Below are 22,559 nucleotides of genomic sequence, written 5' to 3' on the forward strand. Positions count from 1 at the left end.
TCTGAGAGGGTGTTCAGGAGGAAGATAGTCAGAGAAAACAGAACAAGAACGGACAACTCGGCCCTCTGCTCACTCTTTCCTTTAAATTAAACTATACAGTTCCAGCCCGCACATATGATAGCGCAGTTGCTCATTCCATCTCTTCTTTTTTCCTGATACGCTCTTGTTTGACAAGCTGAATGTTGACTGGTGTTTGACCGAAGTAAGCTCTGTGAAAAGCTCCAGTTATTAACTCGGTATTTACAAAGCTGTCATCTCCACATTTGGAGAAAGTTACAAGCCGTTTGACAGCAGCAAATCTGCATATTTCACAGAAGGCTCGTTTAGTGGTTTTGCAAAGAATTAACCACTCTGTTTTTGTACCATTCTGCATTGAAGTACCTTTCTCTTTGCCCAAATAAGCTTTTATTTGCCAGTCTCAATGTCCCGACAAACAAACCTCCATGCAGTCGGAACCAGCCCGTTTCGGTTCAACGATGTCGTCGGCGGCGGGTTTGACAGTCTCTGCGGCCACAGAGCTGCTACTTTTGGGTTCATCTGGCTGCGCTGGTTCTATGTTTGAAGGACCAGGCTCCGGAGTTGCGGATGTCAGGGATGTGACATTCAAGTTGTTGAATTTCAGTTTAGTTTGACAGTATTTTGTTTTCTTATGCGTCGGTTCTTCTGACATGTTTGCAAGTGCTGACACACACAGAACAACGTAACAAATAACGTAAACAACATAACAAATAAACACATCTAAGCTTTTTCATTAGTTGTAATTTACATGGATGCATTTGAATGGTGTGACAATGTCCTATTTGATTGGATTACAATGTACATATTCTTCCTGTTATGTCTGCCTGCTTTATTTTACCTAATGCAAAGTGACCTGCTGCTCCATCTAAATCAGTCGCATTAACCCGAAGACACATTTTAAATTGTATACACTGTTGGAAAGAGGAGATTCCTAGCTTTCTAATGATATCAGGATTGTTTTTGTACTCCAAATATTAAGCAAAATATGTCACACTATATAATGACTGTCACCGAGTCATCATTTTGAGAAAAAGGCCTTTAAAGTTTCCTCTTCTCTGGAATCCATCGATCTGATTGATTATTAGCGGAGCAAATTATCAAAATAGTACGGAGGGAAGATATTTTTGTTTGGATTACTGGTCTGGGGGGAGCTCGCGAGTGTGTTTGTGTATACGTGTGTGTGTTTGTGTATTTTTGCGTTTGTGTGTATTGTGTTTGTTTCCCGGTGAAAACACTCACGAGAAACACCGGCTGTTGTTATGCCTGCAGTGACGTCAAGTTATTCCGTTCTCCGCTTGTAATTATGCCGTCACAAGCTTCAAAGTTGTTGGCCTATTTATCATCTGAATTTACCGAAACAAGTTTAATATTCTGAAAGCCAAGACTTTGTTTATTTTAAATCAGATGAAAACAAACTGTAACGGACCCTGCCGTGTTATCTATGATTACTATGCCTTACATTCATAATTTTAGCGGGAGGGAGGGGGAGCGGCGCTGAGGAACAGCAGAGTGGCGAGTGAGAGCTGTCATCTTCCCTTTACATGCTTAAAAAATGCCTGTAGCTAATGAGATTGAATCAAAAATAACAAAATATACACAGCTAGATCAGATCGCTGCACAAAGCGTGCACAAAGAAGGACCGCGGTGATGCCACTCGGTGCGCGTGTAACAGATGTGACCACACCACCGCTTAACCACACCGGTTACACGCGAGCATGCCAGGTGCTACCGGAGAAGCGTCGGGAGGAGATGACTACACCCTCAAAGTGCGAGCTAAAGAGACCAGCCTACAGAGACAACAACTACAGACCCACAGAAAAGGATTGATCGTGGACACGGGAGCATCGTCCCACATCATCAACGATAACAAAAAATTCAAGATTTTTGACAGCACCTTCAAGCCGGAGAGACACAGCATGGAATTGGCAGACGGGAGGCGTACCTTCGGGGTGGCGCAAGGCAGAGGAGAAGCAGAGATGTGTCTGATAGACAGCGAGGGACGACGGTTTAAAGTGACTCTGAAGAACGCACTATACATCCCATCGTACCCCCAAGAACTCTTTTCCGTGAAGTCTGCTACAGCTAACGGAGCGAAGGTGTTCTTCGATGAAGGTAAAGATGTTCTGATGTTACCGGATGGTACCAGGTTTGACATTTATGTATGTAAGAAAATGTACTATTTGCAAACAGAGTGTGATGTTGAAGATAAGTTTCATGTCAGCCATGATATCCAAACGTGGCATGAGATTATGGGTCTTTGTAATTATGAGGATGTTTTGAAGCTGCAGGATGTAACTGTAGGTATGCATATTAAGGGTACAAAGCGTAAGCCTGATAAAGATTGTACAGTATGCATAGAGGGAAAGTTTACCCAAACGAGAAACAGAGATCCGACCGATAAAGCAAAGACACCACTTGAGTTGGTGAACACCGATCTAGCAGGTCCAGTTAACAACGAGTCCATAAATGGCTTCAGGTATATGCAGTCATTTACAGATGTGTGTACAGGGGCAGTGTTTGTTTATTTCCTGAAAGCGAAGAGTGACGCAGTTCAAGCCACTGAGAAGTATCTGACAGATGTAGATCCCTATGGGACTGTGATATGCATTAGATCAGATAACGGGACTGAGTTCACTAGTAAGGAGTTTCAGACACTATTGAGAAAGAACAAGATCAGACATGAGAATTCTTGTACTTATTCTCCACATCAAAACGGGACAGCTGAAAGAGAAGGGTGCACTCTTTTTGAAATGAGGAGGTGTATGTTTATTGACAGTGATCTGCCTAAAAACCTTTGGCACTATGCCATTCAGGAAGCAGCACATACCAGAAATCGGTGTTTTAAAAAGCACACGGGCACTACGCCATATTCAGCACTAGGGAAGGGGCTGACAAGGGAAGCCCCTTCCCTAGTTTACTACCCCAACAAAAAGAAGGAGCAGAAGCACAGACTAGTAAAGTTTATCACCAGCACAACTTGTGATAGCGAGACTCAGACACAGTGGCTAGAACAGGATTCGGAGGAAGACTGTGAAGAGAGAGTAAAGGCCCCACAGCCTAGTGTACTGAGCAAAGATGTACAGACTAACACTCCACAGTCAGCACCAGAGGATGATGGCGAACAGCACCCCAGGGTGTCATCACATGCCTCAGACAGTCGGAGATATCCAGAGTTACAAAGTAACGCATTTATAATTCAGTAATCACACTACAGTTACTAACATTGCCCCGACACGCGTTACTTCGTTACTTTTATAAAATCAGTCATAATCACACTGACAGACAAGAGGGGTTTCCGCCGCAGGTTTATATGTACGTAATCTGCATGACTTGCGCATCCACATCTCAACGTGCAGTGCTGCATAAACATGGCTGGGTCAGCGATAACTTTCGAGGGGTGGAGCGGAGGTATGCCCATTATTTTGAGTTTGTCAGAAGAATAGACAGGAATGTGACGGTGAAGTGCAAACTGTGTCCAGGCCAGAAGCTGTTATCCACTGCTGTAAACACCACGTCAAACCTCAACAAACACCTGCAAAGAACACATGCTAAGGTGAAGCTAATAGCTAAGGACCCCCGAACCCAGAGTGAGGATGTTGTGAGTGCGCCGCCGCCGACCCCGAAGCAACAAAAATTAGAATTTGGAGGACCGGTAACCAAAGCAGAGATGGACAGGCTTGTAGCATCCTTCATAGTAGAAATGTTGCCCATTTGCACAGTGGAATCACCATCGTTCAGAGATATTACGCAAAATACAGATAGCAGGAGACAGAGGACAGCCATAGTCAGATAGGAAAACATTCAGGAGCTATCTGGATCAGTTTTATGCGACAATGGAAACTGAACTAAAGAGAACATTTGAAACTTTAGCAGTCTGCGTGATCTGCCTGTAGGGAGGGGCGGGCCGGCCCTGCGAGTAAAGTAACGAGTAAAGTAACAAGTTACTTTATGTAGAGAGTAACGAAGTAGTGTAATATATTACTTTTTTTTTTAAAGTAATATGTAATATATTACTTTTTTTTAGTAACGACCCCATCTCTGGAGATATCCCAGTAGGGAGCGCAAACCCCCAGAGTACTTGAGAGATTATACTCAGGAAGATAGTGATGAAGAGGATAAAACACTCACTAGTATAGATTATTGTTACAGAGTAGTTTGCGGTGTACCTCTGACCTTTAAAGAGGCCATGACATCGACTGAGTCAGAAAACTGGGGAAAAGCGATGGATTAGGAAATTAAGTCTCTAGAAGACAATCAGACTTTTACCCTGACAAAATTGCCAGAAGGCAGGAAAACAGTGGGTAAATGGGTCTATTCAGTTAAGGGAGACGTTGACGGACACAACAAATACAAAGCTAGGTTTGTAGCGAAAGGATACAGTCAGAGGGCGGGGATAGATTACAGGGAGACGTTCTCACCTACAGCCAACCTGACAAGTGTACGTATATTAATGCAGAAGGCAACCCAAGAGGATTTGATTTTACACCAGGTGGATGTAAAGACAGCCTACATGCATGCACCCATCGATCATGACATTTACATGGAACAACCTGACCAGAACCCGGCAGACCACTGCGTGTACTCCAAGGAGTCTAAAGAGGGGAAAGTAATAATCGCTATCTGGGTCGATGATCTTATCATCGTAGCCAGCAACACCAAGATTTTAGAGAAAGTGAAGAACATGCTCTCCACAACATTTAAAATGAAGGATTTGGGGAGATTGAATCATTTTCTGGGCATGGATTTCAGTCAGTCTGACGGCTGTGTGAAAGTATCTCAAAAGAGATATGTGGAAAAGATACTTTGACCAAAAGTTAGATTACACTGAAGATGCACCTAAAATGGTGGATGTGAAGAAATACAGAGAGGCTGTTGGCAGCCTCATTTATTTGACTACCTGTACACGTCCAGACTTATGTTTCGTGGTAAGCAAGTTATCACAATATTTTGCTGAACTGACAGATGAACATTGGGTTACAGTAAAACACATTTTGCGTTATGTCAGGGGTACTGCAGACAAAAAGCTTTGTTTCAAAAAGAGCAGCGAGAAACTAGGCCTACGGGCGTATAGTGACGCTGATTGGGCTTCAGATAAAACAGATAGACGCAGTATGACAGGGTATTGTGTGAGCATGAGTAAGGACAGCTCACTAGTCTCTTGGAAATCCAAGAAACAGCCTACAGTTGCGCTTTCCACATGTGAAGCTGAGTATATGGCTCTAGCTCTAACTATACAAGAGTGTATTTACTTGGAACAGCTACTAGAAGGGATAGATACATACGTGTATAAGAAAACAGTCGTAAACGAGGACAATCAGGGGACAATAGCCCTTGCTAAAAATCCTGTGTGTAGACAAAGATATAAACACGTGGATATTAAGTACCACTTACCAAGGTCCACCATAAGGCAGGAAAAGATGTCACTACATTTACATTACATATTGTCCTACAGATGAAATGGTCGCAGATGTGATGACCAAGCCTGTATCCAAACTGAAGCTGAGGAAGTTTGAAGGGATCATGTTTGGTGTGTAAAATGTGTTGAGAAAGTCCACATTTGAATATGTAAAATGTGTTGAAGCCCACATTTAAATCATTTGAACCATATTTTTGCTTTAAAATATGAACAGGTAAACAGTAAGCACATAATTCATAAGTGGGAGTGTTGAGGTATAACGTATAACATACAGAGACATGTATATTGTATGACTCCATGTAATACTGTGTACCATATTGTTTATGTAAGAAGCTGCGACTACTACTGTGTTCATTGGATATCGCTGTAGCACATGATTGTGATGTCACTACCTGGGGTATAAGACCATTGGAAGTCACGCCCCTTCTCTCTCTGTCCTTAAGTCTCTTGACTTGTGTGCATCTAATAAATAACGCTGTGATGAATGGCTAAACTTGAACTGCTGAGAATATTCACCTTTCTGCTGCAGAGAGACAAAAGGTATAAGTCTAAATCTGCTAACAGAGCGGTTTCACACAAAATAAAGTGTTACTTCACAGTTTTAAGACACATTTTTTTTTTTTTGATTTGCAACATTTTCTTTTAAATTGAAAAACATAATATGTGTAATTCGTGGCACAATTCAAACGGGATCGAAAGATAATCTTTATCTCGCCATTGACTTCAATACATACTTTTTCCGAAATAAGGTTCCATGGAGGTCCACCGGAAAGGGAGGGACTTCGGCTCTCTATAGAGTGGCGAAGTCCCTCCCCTTCCGGTGGACCTCCATGACTTGATTGTGTTTTCCAAAATGGGGGCTGGCTTGACCACTGTATGTTTACCCAGTGTTTCCTGACATGAAACGTTTTATTTCACCTTGCTATGTGTTTTTAACGTATATTAAAAAACGGGGACATTTCCGGGTACAGTTTCAACCGGGGACAGGCCAATACAAACGGGGACTGTCCCCGGAAAACGGGAAGTCTGGTCACCCTAACCTAGGGCCTACTGTTATTTTCTTTGAATTTCTGATAACTTCTGTATGTATCAGAAAATGTTATATTGACGAGGAAATGTAATATTATAAATGAAACATGCTTTTCAAAATATTAAAAATAAGATATTATTACTCAACATTCGGCTAATGTTTCTCAGAATCAAAGCATTGTGTCACAGAATGGAAGACAAAGGAAACTTTTTCCAGCTTTATTTCAGATCTTGTTTGTTACTGAGTATGAGAAAAAGGAAATAAAGAAGCCAAAGGTCATAGCCACTGAAGATGGCAAAGACTGTAACATGTTGGGATAAAAACGTTTTCAAGAGTTCTATATATAATAGAAATATTATGGTTGACGGTCGCAAAAATCAGGCAGTGTTGGTCTTACATTTTTCGCAGACAGGTCCCCTACCACCTACTTAAAAAAACATCAACATAGTTGTTTATAAAGACTAGTACAAGTAACATTTACTTCAGGATGCTTTAGTATCTTCTGAAAGCAATTAAGCACTTGTACTCACAAAAAGACTAACTAGACTTCAAATCAAAATATTAGATTAGAGTAAGGTCTGCAGTTTCTGCAGTGTGGGTAATGTAGTCAGAAGGTCATCACAGCTGGAACAGTTGAGGTGTAGTTTGAAGAGTGCACATTCCTGAAAGAGAACATTTACTTTTAGCTCAAATGTCTTTAAACGTTTTAGTAAAGCTAATTAACACACACACATACTTGTAATGCAACAACAACAGCAGCATTGCTAACTGACAATAACATTGATATACAAGACATTAAGACATTAAAGAGCCTGTGACACGAGTTTCCCCCATCATCCAAACCCATCAATTTGAGTAAATATTGTCCCCTTGAAAACCGTTACTGAACTGATTTTGGATATTTGTACTTTGATAACCATTAATCTGCCCTTTAATGTTGACAATTTTCTAGATCTTCTCGGGGATTCTTCAAGTCCCGCCAAATTATGTGTGACGTCATTGCGGGCACAGCGCTCCAGCTGCACCGTTCAGGATCCCAGCATCTGCATGTAAACGCAAGATGGCGCACACAGCAGAAAGCGATGACAGTGATGACAGTTTAATTTTGAACGTGTCTGAGAGCTCATATGAGGCTGAAGGATCGGTTTATGTTGTATCTGTTTTTTTGTCAACGGGGGGGAGTGGGGGATCAACGGGGGGAGTGGGGGATGTAGGGGATGTGCTAGTGACTTATCCAACCGGCCCACTTCGGTACCGGCCCATCGGGATTCGTCCCGATGGCCAGTCCGCCACTGCACCCAGCCCAGCTCACGTAAACTGTCAACGGGGGGAGCTTTGCTGCGGGGAAACGGTGGACCTAGTGTCCCGATCGGAGTGGGAATAATAATAATAATAATAATCCGTGCATTTTATCCATTAATTTCCCCAACATTGTGGTAAAAAACCACACGTTTAATCCATGTTGTTGTACTACAACTACAAAAAGCATCGGTTTGTTTTTTCATCAGGAAATGCAGACCGGCTCAAACAAACGATTTTGAAATCATCATCCTTACGAATATTTAATGTATCATATGTTCGCCGAATTGACATGAAAGCACTGACAAATATGAATATACTGTAGTCAACTTCATTAAGACGTTATTAACGTGCCTAAACTCAGTAATTCACCATTTCTACGCATGACAACACACTTTGTCCGTGTTTGGCTCTCTCGCCGCACAGTGAAGCGTTCCCGCATTGACGTCACTTCCGGCTTCCCCCAAAACTTCAAAATGAGTCAAAGGAATTTCCCCGCGATGTTCGAAATTATTGATATTTATCGGAACGATATCGCACCTTCTTTTTTAAACTGACGGTTCGAGATGACTAGTAGCCCAATATTTCATTGCACAACAGTTGTTGGGAGGCTGTCACACAGGCTCTTCAAGCCTTCAGGATATCTTGAGAAAATGGGAAAGCACACATGTGGCATGGCAACACACTCTCACTCCATAAACGTCCAGGAGCAACGCTTGGTCAGGGTCCCGAGGCGTGCAGTTGGGACGCTCCTAGGCTCCTTCAGCTTCATAAAGGGACGCAAATAGCTTTCAACTGATTGCAATGTATTCCCATCTGCGGCGGGATTTGACGCTCATGGAAGCACGGCATTCATTTGTGTCGGCTGCCCTTAAAGGCAATGTGAGCGTCCATTCCCATTCAGACCCGGCGTCATGGGCGGGCCCCATCCATCCAGGATTTGGGCTCGCAGTTCTAATCAGGGCTGAATACAACATTTTAATTGTTTTATTATTATGTTTATGGTTGTTATTTGTAGGGCTCTGTCCTAATATTTATTTTTGTTTTAAACTATGTTGAAAGATTAGTTTAATATTTTGCTATGAAATTCTTAATGAAATTCTGAATGAAAGGCTGCGCGCGCGACTGGTTTTTCGCTGCGTTGAGTCATGTGGGTGTTTGAGTGAGATGCGGCACAGCAGCCTGTCAGTTTACTCTTGCTAGGTTAGTTTGGCTATTATCATTTATATTTATCTGCAACAATGGATATCAGGAAGTGGTTCATGAAAGGAATATGGCAACTCAGCGCCAGATGCAGGCACATTAGAAGAAATCAGTTACGTTACCAACGAGCTAGCAAGCCAGCCAGGGACAAGGGAGGCTGGCAACCAATTATATTTTGAAGAGAAATTGACTCTCAAGCCGGCTCTCTCACAAACTCCGGCTCTGTGCGCAAGCAGACCGCTGCACACACGCTATCTGCCTCACTCACTCTCTCTCTCTCCCTTTCTCTCCATTGCTCAACCTCACTCCACCCTGTGTGCGCTCCTCAAGTTTGCCTGCGTGCTTGCCCAAGTTGGCACAGCGTTACAAATGTGCCACAAAACCAACCAATGGATGTAGCCTATAATAAGACCGTCAACAGCCTTATGGCAACCTAAAACCCCTCTGTTTCCGTAACAACATTCACGAGCCCCCCCCCCCCCCCCCCCCGTTGACAATTCAGATTTCCCGGGAAATGTCAGTTTCGGGGTGGGCCCGCCCCCGCCCTGGTAAATCAAATGTCCGCGCAGACGTATGTCTGCCGCCGGGTCTGTTCCCATTGGATAACAGAGAATTGTACACCAGCAAGTAGTGTAGTTGCACAAGATGGCGTCTATCAACTTCCGGCGGCTGGGTGTGAGCCTGTGGACTTCCGGTCTTCGGTGTGGAGTTGTTTGGGGAGTTAGCGATATACATACGATAGATAGAGAGAGAGAGAGATAGATAGATAGATAGATAGAGAGAGAGAGAGAGATAGCAAGATACATAGCATACAGTTAGCATACAGATAGCGATAGATAGCATAGATGATGAGCGGTAAAGAAAAGCGATTGGCCTTCCAGCGGGTAAGAAAGTCGGCACTACATTGCTGTGTGCCCCTTTGTACAAAAAAGTCCCGTTATAATCGGGAGATAAGTTTCCATTCATTACCTATTGATGCTGAGGTAAAGGCTCAGTGGCTGATCAAGGTCCGTAGGGACAATTTCAGCCCCACAACAAATACCCTTGTGTGTAGTAGGCATTTTCGACCAGGAGACGTATTGGTCACAGCTGGAGGACTGAACAGAGTAAAGAAAGGAGCTAAACCTGTTCTCTTTGCTTGGAATAACTACGAGCTACCTACACCAAGAAGTAATGTTTGGGAGCGTCGGCCGAGGGCAGAGAGTCCCACCCCGGACTTGACAGCTGAGTACGAGGTGGAAACACTTGCTCCGCCGGATCATGACTACTCTGTAAATCCAGCGACGGCAGTGATGGCAAATCAATCCGGTGGCCGACGAGAACGAAGCCTTGAAAATCCAGGTTAGGGAGCTCCAACACCAGCTGGAAGTGTTACAACTGAGATCTCGTTTCGAGATACAACGCCTGGCAGGGTCGGACGAGGACATTCGTTTCTACACCAGGTCTTTTTATAAGGTTTGTTTGTAAGGCTATCAGGATGTTGTTTTGGCCACTAGTTTGATAAACACTTTTCATTTGGGGAAGCTAATTTAAGAAACAAAACTATGTCTAACATGAACGATATTACATTCTTAGATTTGCCACATACAAGCATTTCCTCGCCTTTTGTAAATTGGTGGAGCCAGCAGCCAACACCAAGATGGTGCGGATCACCAACGCCAAGGCATCCTCTGCCAGCAGCTCGGATTCCTCTCAACCATCAACAACGGTAAGCAGCATACAAGCATGGATGTATATTAATAATTATGCACACTGCGCACTATACCACCGTTTAACAAGTGCATCACACACACACACACACACACACACACACACACACACACACACACACACACACACACACACACACACACACACACACACACACACACACACACACACACACACACACACACACACACACACACACACACACACACACACACACACACACACACACACACACACACACACACACACACACACACACACACACACACACACACACACACACACCCAGGGATTTTGGGCCCCATTAAAAGATATCACATTGGGCCCCACCACAGACCCAGACCCAGGCCACGCCAACCAAGCACAATTGTTGTAACCACACCTCCAGAACCCAACCCACTCATTTATGCTTTAAATAACTCTACCTGTTCAGGCTTGCCTCTATCTTGTAGTCCAATACTAACCGCACAATACTTACTGACACTGAGCTGTGAACATATAACACTGGGCAGACGTGCAACACTCTACAGTAGAATTCACTATTTGATATAAGACTAACATTCCTGACAATAGATCTCAATAGTCATCTTTTATGGTGTACATACCTTTTTAATAACATTTCTGAATGGAACATTCATAAATCTAAATAAATATAACTTAAATATACATGACCTCTCAAATTAAAATAAAGTGAACATTAACACCAATATTATCATTTATAAAATGCTATAACAAAAAAACAAACATAAGAAGCAGATTTTTTTATTAAATAAAATACATACCAACTACAAAATAAGCGGGTATTAAAGTGTAAACGGACAACAAAACGGAAATGGAAGTGAAAAGGCCTGATGGTGGTGCTAAATTAGAGCCTATTACCTGTTCTCAGTCTTTTTCTCATCATGCGTCTTCTGTGTGATCCAATATCGCTACCATAGCTTTGCCCTTCAACAGTTATTGCGAGCCCTTGCTCAGCCGTAAACTCACCAAGAGTCCAGCGCCTAGCCCACTGATCAAGTCCTTGAAGTCCAGCCTTGCAAGACTGCAAAGCATTATGGGGGGACAGCGCTGCGGAGCCTGAATATGGATCTGTTGGTCCTGGCACCAGGAGGAGGGACAACTGATTTAGTATGAATAGCTGCAAAAAAATGTACCTGCATTTATTAAATGTCAGCTAAAAGAGGAGTGAAATGAAAAACCTCTTCATTTTCTGTGAAGATATTAACAGTACTTAATGTCAGCAAAACATTACAATTATTATTTACAATGGACTAAGCTTAGCTAACAGACTAATTTCCACCATGGACCACCCACCTTTTCTTTTGAAAAACTGGGTGACATATTGTCGCCCTTTAGTCCCTCTCTCTTGTCTTTCTCTCCTTTCTTTTCTTTCTTGAAAGCCTGACTTTGTGAGTGGTTGAGACATGGCACACACGTAAGTACTAACATCCCTGCTCCTCACATGCTCTCACTCTTTGCCAGAAAGAGCGGTGCCGCACAGCATTTGGAGGCAGGACCAAACCATTACATGTAAATAGAGAGGGGTGTACAGAGGCTTTGGATAATTAACCTTTGGCAGAAAAAAAGTGAAATGAATCGTAAGTGTAGTGAGTACATTATCAATTTAACTCTATATTAATGTTAATTGTTGATGACTGATGAAAGGTTACTTAAAAAATTGTTCTTAATGTTCTAAAAATGTGTGGGGCCCCTGTCAGTCACGGGCTCTTAGAACCGTCCTAACCTTTCACCCCCTTGCGGCGCCCCTGCACACACACACACACACACACACACACACACACACACACACACACACACACACACACACACACACACACACACACACACACACACACACACACACACACACACACACACACACACACACACACACACACACACACACACACACACACACACACACACACACACACACACACACACACACACAGAACAACAAACCCCAGGAAAATGTGTTACAACTGTACCCGGTCTCCCCTATAACAGTATCTACAGTATGTCTAACACTTATTTGTTTTCACAAAAACTTCCACCCATAGATGAGCTGCTGCTGTTCCTCGTGCACCTGTCAGTGGGCCTACATCTGAGGGATCTAGCAGAAGGGTTTAGCATTCACCGCACCACAGTCAGCAGAATTATTTTCGTCTGGCCTGTATGCAGGATTTTTGAGTGACCGGGAGATCTTCAAGCTGTCTGGCATCGTGAGCCTGCTCACACCAGACATGGCGATAATGGTCGACAAAGGGTTCCTTGTGGACAATCTGGTTGAGTGTAAAGTGTATCGGCCTGCCTTTCTGCACAAAAAAACCCAAATGAGCAGGGAGGATGTCAGGCAGACTCAATCCATTGCATGTCTGAGGGTCCATGTGGAGAGGTGCATCAGAAGAGTCAAAGAGAACAAACTATTTGACAAAGCCATACCACTTTCTGTGTGTGGAAGCATTGAGGAGCTCTTCAATGTGGCTTGCTTCCTGGTCAACTACCAGAACGGACCGCTGGTAAAAGCATGGGCAAGCCTGGGCAGCAATTAGTGATGGGAATTATGACTCTTTGAAGGGAAAATAAGCGAAATAATCACCAGGATAATGATTGACTGTATTGCCAGACCTAATGTCAATAATCTTCTTTGTAAACATGACACAAGGTGGCGCCATATCCATGTCAGTGAATGAACTACTTTGAATTGACCCTCTGTATGTGTTAAGTAAATAAAGTTGTCTTGCCTTGAATGGAATTCACGCAACTCTTTATATTAGATACTGTGTTTTTAAGTGGCGATGGAGATTATTTGTTGACCCTGCTTTAAAGGATAGTTTGCCTTTACAAATGGTGCGCTTTATCACTGCCTGGGTTTTGGTTTAAGTGCATCCAAATGCACTGTTTTTTTTGACTGTGCTGGACAAGGAGAAGTTCGCTAGTCATCCTGACAATTCTGCTGGATGCGGGTCCGTTCTGCCGCCCGCAGTGGACATCCCCTGTACAGGTTCGGATGGGTTGCACAAACAATTGCTAGTTGCACTGTCGCGGACATTCATTTCGTCAAATGTCTGTCTTTCTCACATGCCTGCCACAATGGTCCTTCAGAATTGTTTTTTGAACTCTAATCTCACTTTTGCGAAGTTTGCTGGTGACTCTAGAACAGCTGAAAATGTATGTGTGTTGATTAAGAGGAAAAGGTGCTTGGTATTTTTATTGTTGTTACTATCAGGAAATGTACAGCCAAATCCGGGTCCACCTGGTAGTTTTAGTCAAATAGCTACTCCTGCTGATTTTAGTTCTAGATCGGGGTTAGGTTTAATTCATTTAAATGTGCGCAGTCTGTTACCTAAATTAGATTTTGTCCGTATTTGGGCGAGTTCAACTGATGCTGATGTCATTGTCTTATCAGAAACGTGGCTAGACAAATCGATCTTGGCCTCTGACATTTACATAAATGGTTACAATGTATATCGCACTGACCGTCCTAAAAAAGGTGGTGGCGTTGCCATTTATGTCAAAAATAAGTTTTGTGTAACAAAAATGGTTTCCAAATCTGTTAGTAAACAACTAGAATTTTTAGCTGTGAATGTCGAAGTAACAAAGGGTCAACAGGTCATGGTGGTGGGTTGCTACAGGGCCCCCTCGGCTGTCAAGGACTCCTTATCTTCATTGGCAAAACTGTTATCTCAACTTTCCTACAAGGAAATAGTGCTGCTTGGTGATTTTAATTGGGATTGGTTAACTTCTGTGTCAGAGGATTTTAAAAACCTGTGTACCTCTTTGAACATTACTCAGATTATAGACAGTCCTACTCGCCCAAATATTAAGTCCCCAAATAAATCCTCCTTAATTGATCTAATTTTAACAAATGTTCCATATAAATACTCATCTGTGGGAGTATTTGCTAATGATGTGAGTGACCACTGTGTTGTAGCCACAATTAGGGACACTAAGGTCCAAAAAGTTAAACCACGCATCATCACAAAGAGAGATAAAAAACACTTAGTGGAGCAGGGTTTTTTACATGATCTGTTTGATTTTGATTGGGGAAAAATCGATCTGTGTGCTGATGTAGAAACTGCATGGTCTTATTTTTATCTTGGTTTTATAAAAATTATAGATAAACATGCACCTCTGCGTAAATTTAGAGTGAAGGGACGAAACAATCCCTGGTTTTCTGCTGAAATGTCCAGTCTCCTTCATGAGAGAAACAATGCCTGGGCAAAGGCTAGGAAATCAGGCTCAGAGGTAGAATGGCTACGCTTTAGGCAGCTAAGGAATAGCTTTACTTCAAATGTCAAAAGTGCTAAGTCAAAGTACTATTTGTCAGTTACCACAGAAAACCTGAATAATCCTAGTAAATTTTGGAAAGCCATAAAATCGATTTCCACTGGTGATATCCCAAATGAGCTACCTCCGTACCTCACCACAGCATCTGGCATTATATCAGACAGGGCCACCATGCTAAATTGCTTTAATAAGCATTTTGTCTCTTGTGGCTCTCTGTTTGATTCTGTCACTGACTGTGCTTCTGCTTCTGTGAGCGCTCCAGTCCTTGACTCTGAACAATGTGGTCTGGAAAACCCTTTCAGTTTTACTCCTTTAACTGTTGGTATTGTCCATGAAGCTTTATCCAAGTTAGATCCTAAGAAACCGGCTGGCCCGGACAACGTAGAACCTTTCTTTTTAAAGATAGCTGCAGATTTTATTGCTCCACCTCTTACTTCTCTTTTTAACCTCTCCCTCAGCACAAATACAATTCCTAAAGTATGGAAGTCTGCTTATGTCCTGCCTCTACTGAAAGGAGGGGAGGCAACTATTTTAAATAACTATAGGCCAATCTCTAAATTGTCAGTTTTGGCTAAGGTGCTCGAACGACTTGTGAGTGAACAAGTAAAGGAGTTTTTATGTATAAATGATATCCTGTCTAAACATCAGTCAGGCTTCAGGAAGAAACATAGCACCATCACTGCAACAATGAAAGTGGTAAATGATATTACTAGTATGCTAGATAATAAACAGAGTTGTGCAGCTCTGTTTATTGACCTTTCCAAAGCGTTTGACACCGTTGATCATCGTGTCTTAAAACAGAGGCTACTCAGTACTGGCATATCCAGCCATGCAGTGGGGTGGTTTGTGAACTACCTCTCTGAAAGGTCCCAATGTGTTCACTTTGATGGGCTGTCTTCTGAGTGGTTAAACATTGCTAATGGTGTTCCTCAAGGTTCTGTTTTAGGTCCACTTTTATTCTCCATATATATCAACAGTTTAGGTGAAAATGTGGATGAAGCTACTTTACATTTTTATGCGGACGATACCGTGATGTATTGTGCAGGTCCCTCCATTCAGGAGGCGGTTGTTAAATTACAGGCTGTTTTTAACATTATTCAGACTCAGCTCTCTGAACTAAAGCTTCTTTTAAATGTGGATAAAACCAAGATAATGCTCTTTTCAAAAGCTAAAAAGTCACCAGAGCCTGTTTTAGATATTGTATCAACGCAAGGAACAAAACTTGAAGTTGTTGCCTGTTACAAATGCCTTGGTATCTTGCTTGATGACTGTCTCTCTTTTAAACTTCATGTCAATAACCTGCTTAAAAAACTGAGGGTTAGGCTAGGTTTCTTTTTCAGGAATAAGTCCTGTTTCTCGCTTGAGGCCAGGAAAAGGCTAGTCACTGTGACCTTTTTACCTGTGCTGGACTATGGTGATCTGCTGTATATGAATGCACCTGCCAACTACCTAAGCAAACTAGATGCTGCGTATCATAGTGCTCTGAGATTTGTCACTAACTGTAAAGCACTTACTCATCACTGTACATTGTATACCAAGGCAGGTTTACCATCACTCACTGTACGGAGGCTCAGTCACTGGTACACTTTTATCTATAAAGCTATGTTGGGCAAACTCCCGTATTATATCTGTTCATTGATAAAGCAGAAAGTTGCAAGCAGCTATTGTCTGCGATCACAGGATATAGTCTTGTTAGATGTGCCAAGAGTAAGGACTGTCTTAGGTAAGACAGCTTTTATGTGCGCAGCTCCACTTGCTTGGAACAGTCTACAGGCAAAATTGAAATTGAGCATTTTTATTTCTTTGAATGTATTTAAGGCATGTCTAAATGAAATGCTTTCTGACACTCTGGGTATTTGTAAATGTTGAATATGTAAATATGATATCCTCTGTTGTTTGTATGTTGTTTTTATGTTTCATGTGGAACTAAATGATGCAGGTCTCCCTTGTAAATGAGATCGATGATCTCAAGGGACTAATCTGTCTAAATAAAGGTTTGAAATGAAATGAAATGAAATGCTGCTGCGTTTGGCTCATTTTCCATTTTTCATTTTCAAAAGAATCGGCTAATGAATATAACTATTATATATAACTAATGAATTATAACCTCAAAACCTTTATTTATTCAAATTGGTCCCTTGAGATCATAGATCTCTTTTACAAGGGAGACCTGCAGCAATTTAAGTTCCACATGAAACATAAAACAACATAAAAACAAACAATAGAGGATATCATACTTATCAACATAGTTTCAGAAAGCATTTCACTTAGACATGCTTTAAAAACATTCAGAGAAATAAAATTGCTCAATTTCAATTTTAACTGTAGACTTTTCCAATCTATGCTATCTATCAGTGACTATATCGTTTCTCTCTCTCTCTCCTCTCTCTCCTCTCTCCTCTCTCTCTCTCTCTCTCTCTCTCTCTCTCTCTCTCTCTCTCTCTCTCTCTCTCTCTCTCTCTCTCTCTCTCTCTCTCTCTCTCTCTCTCTCTCTCTCTCTCTCTCTCTCTCTCTCTCTCTCTCTCTCTCTCTCTCTAACTCCCCAAACAACTCCACACCGAAGACCGGAAGTACTCAGGCTCACACCCAGCCGCCGGAAGTTGATAGACGCCATCTTGTGCAACTAACCTGTTGATTTGACAGTGATATCTGCACTACTCATCAACTCAAAAACACCAGATTATCCTTGTTGATTAAACGACATTGACAGGTTTTGTGAACATTTTCTTGTTGCCCCAGCTGGTCGACACCTCTTTTAGCAGAAACAAAGGCTACATTAATGTATTAAATCGATGTTAATCCAGGTGGATGTGGAATTAACGGACGTGACGTTGTGTGATTGCGTTGCCAGGCAACAGCTTCGGTTCATGTTAATTTACAAACTCTTCAACTACAACCGTAGTTATATTTAGAAACGTGTTAGAAGGCCTCACGAAATAATTTAATGTAAATTAAAATTGAAATGTGAAGGAATGTGTGTACAAGAAAATACATCCTTACGAAATACGAAACCGGAAACAGGCGGAGGTAAGATCCTCAGCTCGATTTAGCCGCAAAGCACGCTGGGATTTGGTGTTTATAAAATGTGAAATCCGAAAACATATTTTAAAAATAAAATAATACATTATTCCGAGTGTGCTTGCTTTTCTCTTTGAAAGTCATCACATAACGGCATTGTAATACACGGTTCGGCTGCATTAAATATTACATCTCTGCCGTAGTTCTCTATTTATAGAGCCCTGATGAGAAACATGAGGGCTTTGTAGAGACAAACAGGAGGAAATGCCGCCAAACTGAAAACGTGACGTGGATCCTAAATATATCGGCAGTTAAATAACATCTTACATTTATTTTCACACTATACGCCTCCTTGCAGTATCAACAATAATTCGGCTAACTTTTATATTTGATCCAATTGGTAGATTGACTGTATTTACACCATAACGGTGCACAGCTGATAGAAACGGGCACCTGGTGGTTAAAGCGCATTATTGCATTTTTATTATTTGTATTATTAGATATTAATAGAATCCCTATAAAGTATATTCTTTACTCGTTATTCTCTGCTAATAGTTAATTAAAGACTGTATATAATGACTATTTTGCACATCCCTTTCAAGATTTCAAGATGTTCTAAGGTTTATTGTCATGTAATATACACAACTGCGGTGTAGTTATGCAATGAATTAAAAACTTGGGTCGCAGGTTCCTCAACAGTGCATTACAAGACGTCTACTGTATCAATATGTGTGTATACCTCCACCATTAAACTGTCATATTATGCACATTTCTTATACTATCTACATACATCTTATAAGAGAATAATACATGTATAATATCAGTTCAAATAAGTGCTTAAACATAGTTAACATTGCTATGTTTAAGCACTTGTTTAAGCAGATCATGTAAGTGTATTTCCAGTGTACTATGTATTAATTTATTGAGCTGTACTTAAATCAGGTTTTAAAATTGTTTGACTGATAGAGATCATGCAATGTCATTATTTGTTTATTGATTGTTATGAACCTGCCTGAGAACCATAGATGGAAATGAGCTATTAGCTATAATCTGGCATATTGTATCTCTTCTCTTTGCTGAGATTAATGTTTTTGTATGCATGGTCCTTCTATAAATAAATACAAATACAAATACACCGTAGTTGTGTATACTATGATATGTCAATAAACCTTAGAACATCTTGAAATCTTGAAAGGGATGTGCAAAATAGTAATTATATACAGTCTTTAATTAACTATTAGTAGAGAATAACGAGTAATGAATATACTTTCTAGGGATTCTATTACTATCTAATAATAAAAATAATAAAAATGCAATAACGCGCTTTAACCACCAGGTGCCCGTTTCTATCAGCTGTGCACCGTTATGGTGTAAATACAATCAATCTAACAATTAGATCAAATATAAAAGTCAGCCGAATTATTGTTGATACTGCAAGGAGGCGTATTGTGTGAAAAGAAATGTAAGATGTTGTTTAACTGCTGATATATTTAGGATCCATGTCACGTTTTCAGTTTGGCGGCATTTCCTCCTGTTTGTCTCTACAAAGCCCTCATGTTTCTCATCAGGGCTCTATAAATATACAACTACGACAGATATTTCATATTTAATGCAGCCGAACCGTGTGTTACAATCGATTTAATACATTAATGTAGCCTTTGTTTCTGCTAAAAGAGGTGTCGACCAGCTGGGGCAACAAGAAAATGTTCACAAAACCTATCAATGTCGTTTAATCAACAAGGATAATCTGGTGTTTTTGAGTTGATGAGTAGTGCAGATATCACTGTCAAATCAATTGACAGTAAGGAGAATACTTACTTCCTGGTGTACAATTATCTGTTATCCAATGGGAATGGACGCTCACATTGCCTTTAAGGGCAGCCGACACAAATGAATGCCGTGCTTCCATGAGCGTCAAATCCCGCCGCAGATGGGAATACATTGCAATCAGTTGAAAGCTATTCGCGTTCCTTTATGAAGCTGAAGGAGCATAGGAGCGTCCCAACTGCACGCCACGGGACCCTGACCAAGCGTCGCTCCTGGACGTTTATGGAGTGAGAGTGTGTTGGGTATGGAAACAGATGTTGCCTCTACCGGAGGTTGTTGGTTCTCATTCAGGGTGAAAATGTAATGTGGCTTCATTTACCACACTTTTAAAAGTGATTGACATATTTTGTAGTTGTTCCCATCCTGGGTTAGGATTACGGAGTTTACACACGGCGGCGTGCGTTGAAGCTTCAACGCTTCTGCCCACTCACTTTGAATTGGGTGACGTCACGCTTCGGCTGAACTGCATTGTGAGAGCAAAGCGTAACAACGGAAGCGTCAGCCAATCGAATCATATGCCAGTACAAGCTCTAGCCAACCAAACCGCTGCTTGTGAGTCCGGGGCGGGAGATTCATGTGATTCGTTGTTGGTCGAGCATCAGACATGCCCGCCGGTGTGGAGTCGATTTTTATTGTGCTCATTGTATGTGCTGTGATTTAGGAATAAATGGACCCAATCACCTCCCCCAAGTTTTGATGGGGTGGACAGGAACGAAGGGAAAAGTTACATGAGAAAGTGTTTAGCTTGCAATATTGAAAGTAACAAGGTCGAGTGCAGAGACTGAGAGAACACAAAGAGGTAGTCAGAACAGCACATCGCATCAGCCTTCACTTTGAATGGGAGCCGCGCTCCCCCGCAAAGCTAGGAAGCAACATTATGGTTTCCCACTATATTTGAAGAAACGTTAGAGAAAACAAATTACGTATGACAGAGCCAGAGTAGGGAGGGACTTCCACAGGCCGGCCGAATGCTGATTGGAGGATCGTGTTGCCAAGAGACTCTATCTGAGTCTGTGCACCAACCAAAGAGAACCAAGTCTAAACCGCGGTATCTCTTCAGCTAGTCTTGACCAATCATAAATGTACGGGCAACGCCCTATGTAATAAAATGTATGCACGCACGAGGTTCGAGGCTCTTTATCGGATTTGGTGGTTACAGATTACAGCTTTGCTGCCTGTGATTCCCAAAGACGTGATGAGTCCTTGGCCAAGTAAAATATATATTTTGCTCTCTTTACAATAAATAGTTAAACTTAGAAGTTGTCTGTCTTTTCTGGAATTCTGGACCCAACAAAATGGTGACCCACGACGTGGTTCCAGAAAGACGATTGGGAACTCCCGTCTTCGAGTCCGAGGGACTGAAGGACGGCGGAGACCTCCTCCGGATTCCTACCAATACTCACAGGGCCAAAATAAAAGGTAAGCAGAAGCCTGTTGTATAACTACCAAAATTCTGCATAGGTAGAATAGGACGGTTAGAACTGTGAGTGTTGGTGGATGAACAGAGGAGGTAATGTAAAACATATGAGACAACTGAGGTGTGGGGGGAGCAAGGGATATATTTCTGATAAGTGTGCACATGATTTAGGTGTCCGGAACTTATGACAAGAATTGAAAAGCAACATAAGAGTCTGGGACCTATGTTAAGAATTGAACATAAACATAAGAGTTTGGTACCTGTGTTAAAAAATTCAACATAAGAGTCTGGGACCTGTGTTAAGAATTAGTGATCAACATAAGAGTCTGGGACCTATGTTAAGAATTAAAGATAAAAGTCTGGGACCTTATAGATGAATTCAAGATAAGAGTGTGGGACCTTATAGAATTAAAGATAAGAGTCTGGGACCTTATAGAATTAAAGATAAGAGTCTGGGACCTTATAGATTAATTAAAGATAAGAGTCTGGGACCTTATCAGAAAAGAGATTAAATCCTCCGCCGTGAGGCTCCACCGCCGTGTGGAGGCTGTGGGTTGGGGGAAACGAAGAATAGGGCAAGTGATTGGATCTAAAGTAATATTTTATAGTAAGTGAAGACTTTTTACGGAGAGCCCGTCAAGACGGCATAGGTTTAAAAGGGTGATTACGTTAGGTGAGTTACGACAGCGTAATTGTCTCATTCCTTCCTATGGACTTACTATATTATCCTAAAATGATGGCAGGGACAGCTTAGGGCATTTCAACTTATGTGAGAATAAAACATTTTTAAAATGTTGAGGTATTGTGGTAGAAGTGAAGCTCATTCCTGGTAGTTTTAGTCAGATCTAGAACCACTGTGTTCACATTTAGAACTATTACATTTAACACATATTTGTATATTTAAAGCATTACACATAAATAATTTTGATCAGAAGTACAAAAGGGATTAGTAATTAATCCATAATAATTCAAAGCATCTTTAGAGTGTAAACAGATAGAGAAAAAAACACATTTTTACACTCAAACAATTTGCATTTCTGGATTATGGACAGGGCATTTAGATAATACGAATAAGTGTTCAATAAAAGTGATGATATTAATAATTATAATAGAAAGAAAACATAGGCCTACTCTTGAGTCAATGTACATTGTTGTGATCTGTTAGTATGCTCTCTGCTGGTTTTCACTGTTGTCCTAAGTAACAGTAGGATTTAAAATATTGGGGAATATGTGGGGATCTTCTTCTTGTGTGAAATATATGGAGCTTGAAATATGTGAGTTTTATAGGAGAAAATGGTTTACTGAAAAAGTTGTTTTGAGTAAATATGTGA

At 41.4% G+C, this 22,559-nt stretch overlaps 1 protein-coding gene and 1 long non-coding RNA gene across 3 annotated transcripts in view; one reads left to right on the plus strand and one right to left on the minus strand.

Annotated features, from left to right (window-relative positions):
* Positions 1–6,297: 6,297 nt before the first annotated feature.
* cfap96 (cilia and flagella associated protein 96) overlaps positions 6,298–22,559 on the minus strand; it is a 38,699-nt gene continuing 22,437 nt past the window's right edge. For both annotated transcript variants that reach the window (XM_079670422.1, XM_079670424.1), the window contains one exon: positions 6,298–7,126. In XM_079670422.1, coding sequence (XP_079526548.1) covers positions 7,072–7,126 — 55 coding nt within the window. In that variant the 3' untranslated portion in view covers positions 6,298–7,071. The remainder of the gene's footprint in view (positions 7,127–22,559) is intronic.
* On the plus strand, positions 8,140–13,537 carry LOC307032448. The gene is made up of 3 exons (XR_013806258.1): positions 8,140–10,421; positions 10,542–10,674; positions 12,737–13,537. It is a non-coding gene; the product is annotated as an uncharacterized lncRNA (long non-coding RNA).

The sequence above is a fragment of the Notothenia rossii genome, assembly GCF_949606895.1.
Source record: "Notothenia rossii genome assembly, chromosome: 3".
Taxonomy (NCBI): domain Eukaryota; kingdom Metazoa; phylum Chordata; class Actinopteri; order Perciformes; family Nototheniidae; genus Notothenia; species Notothenia rossii.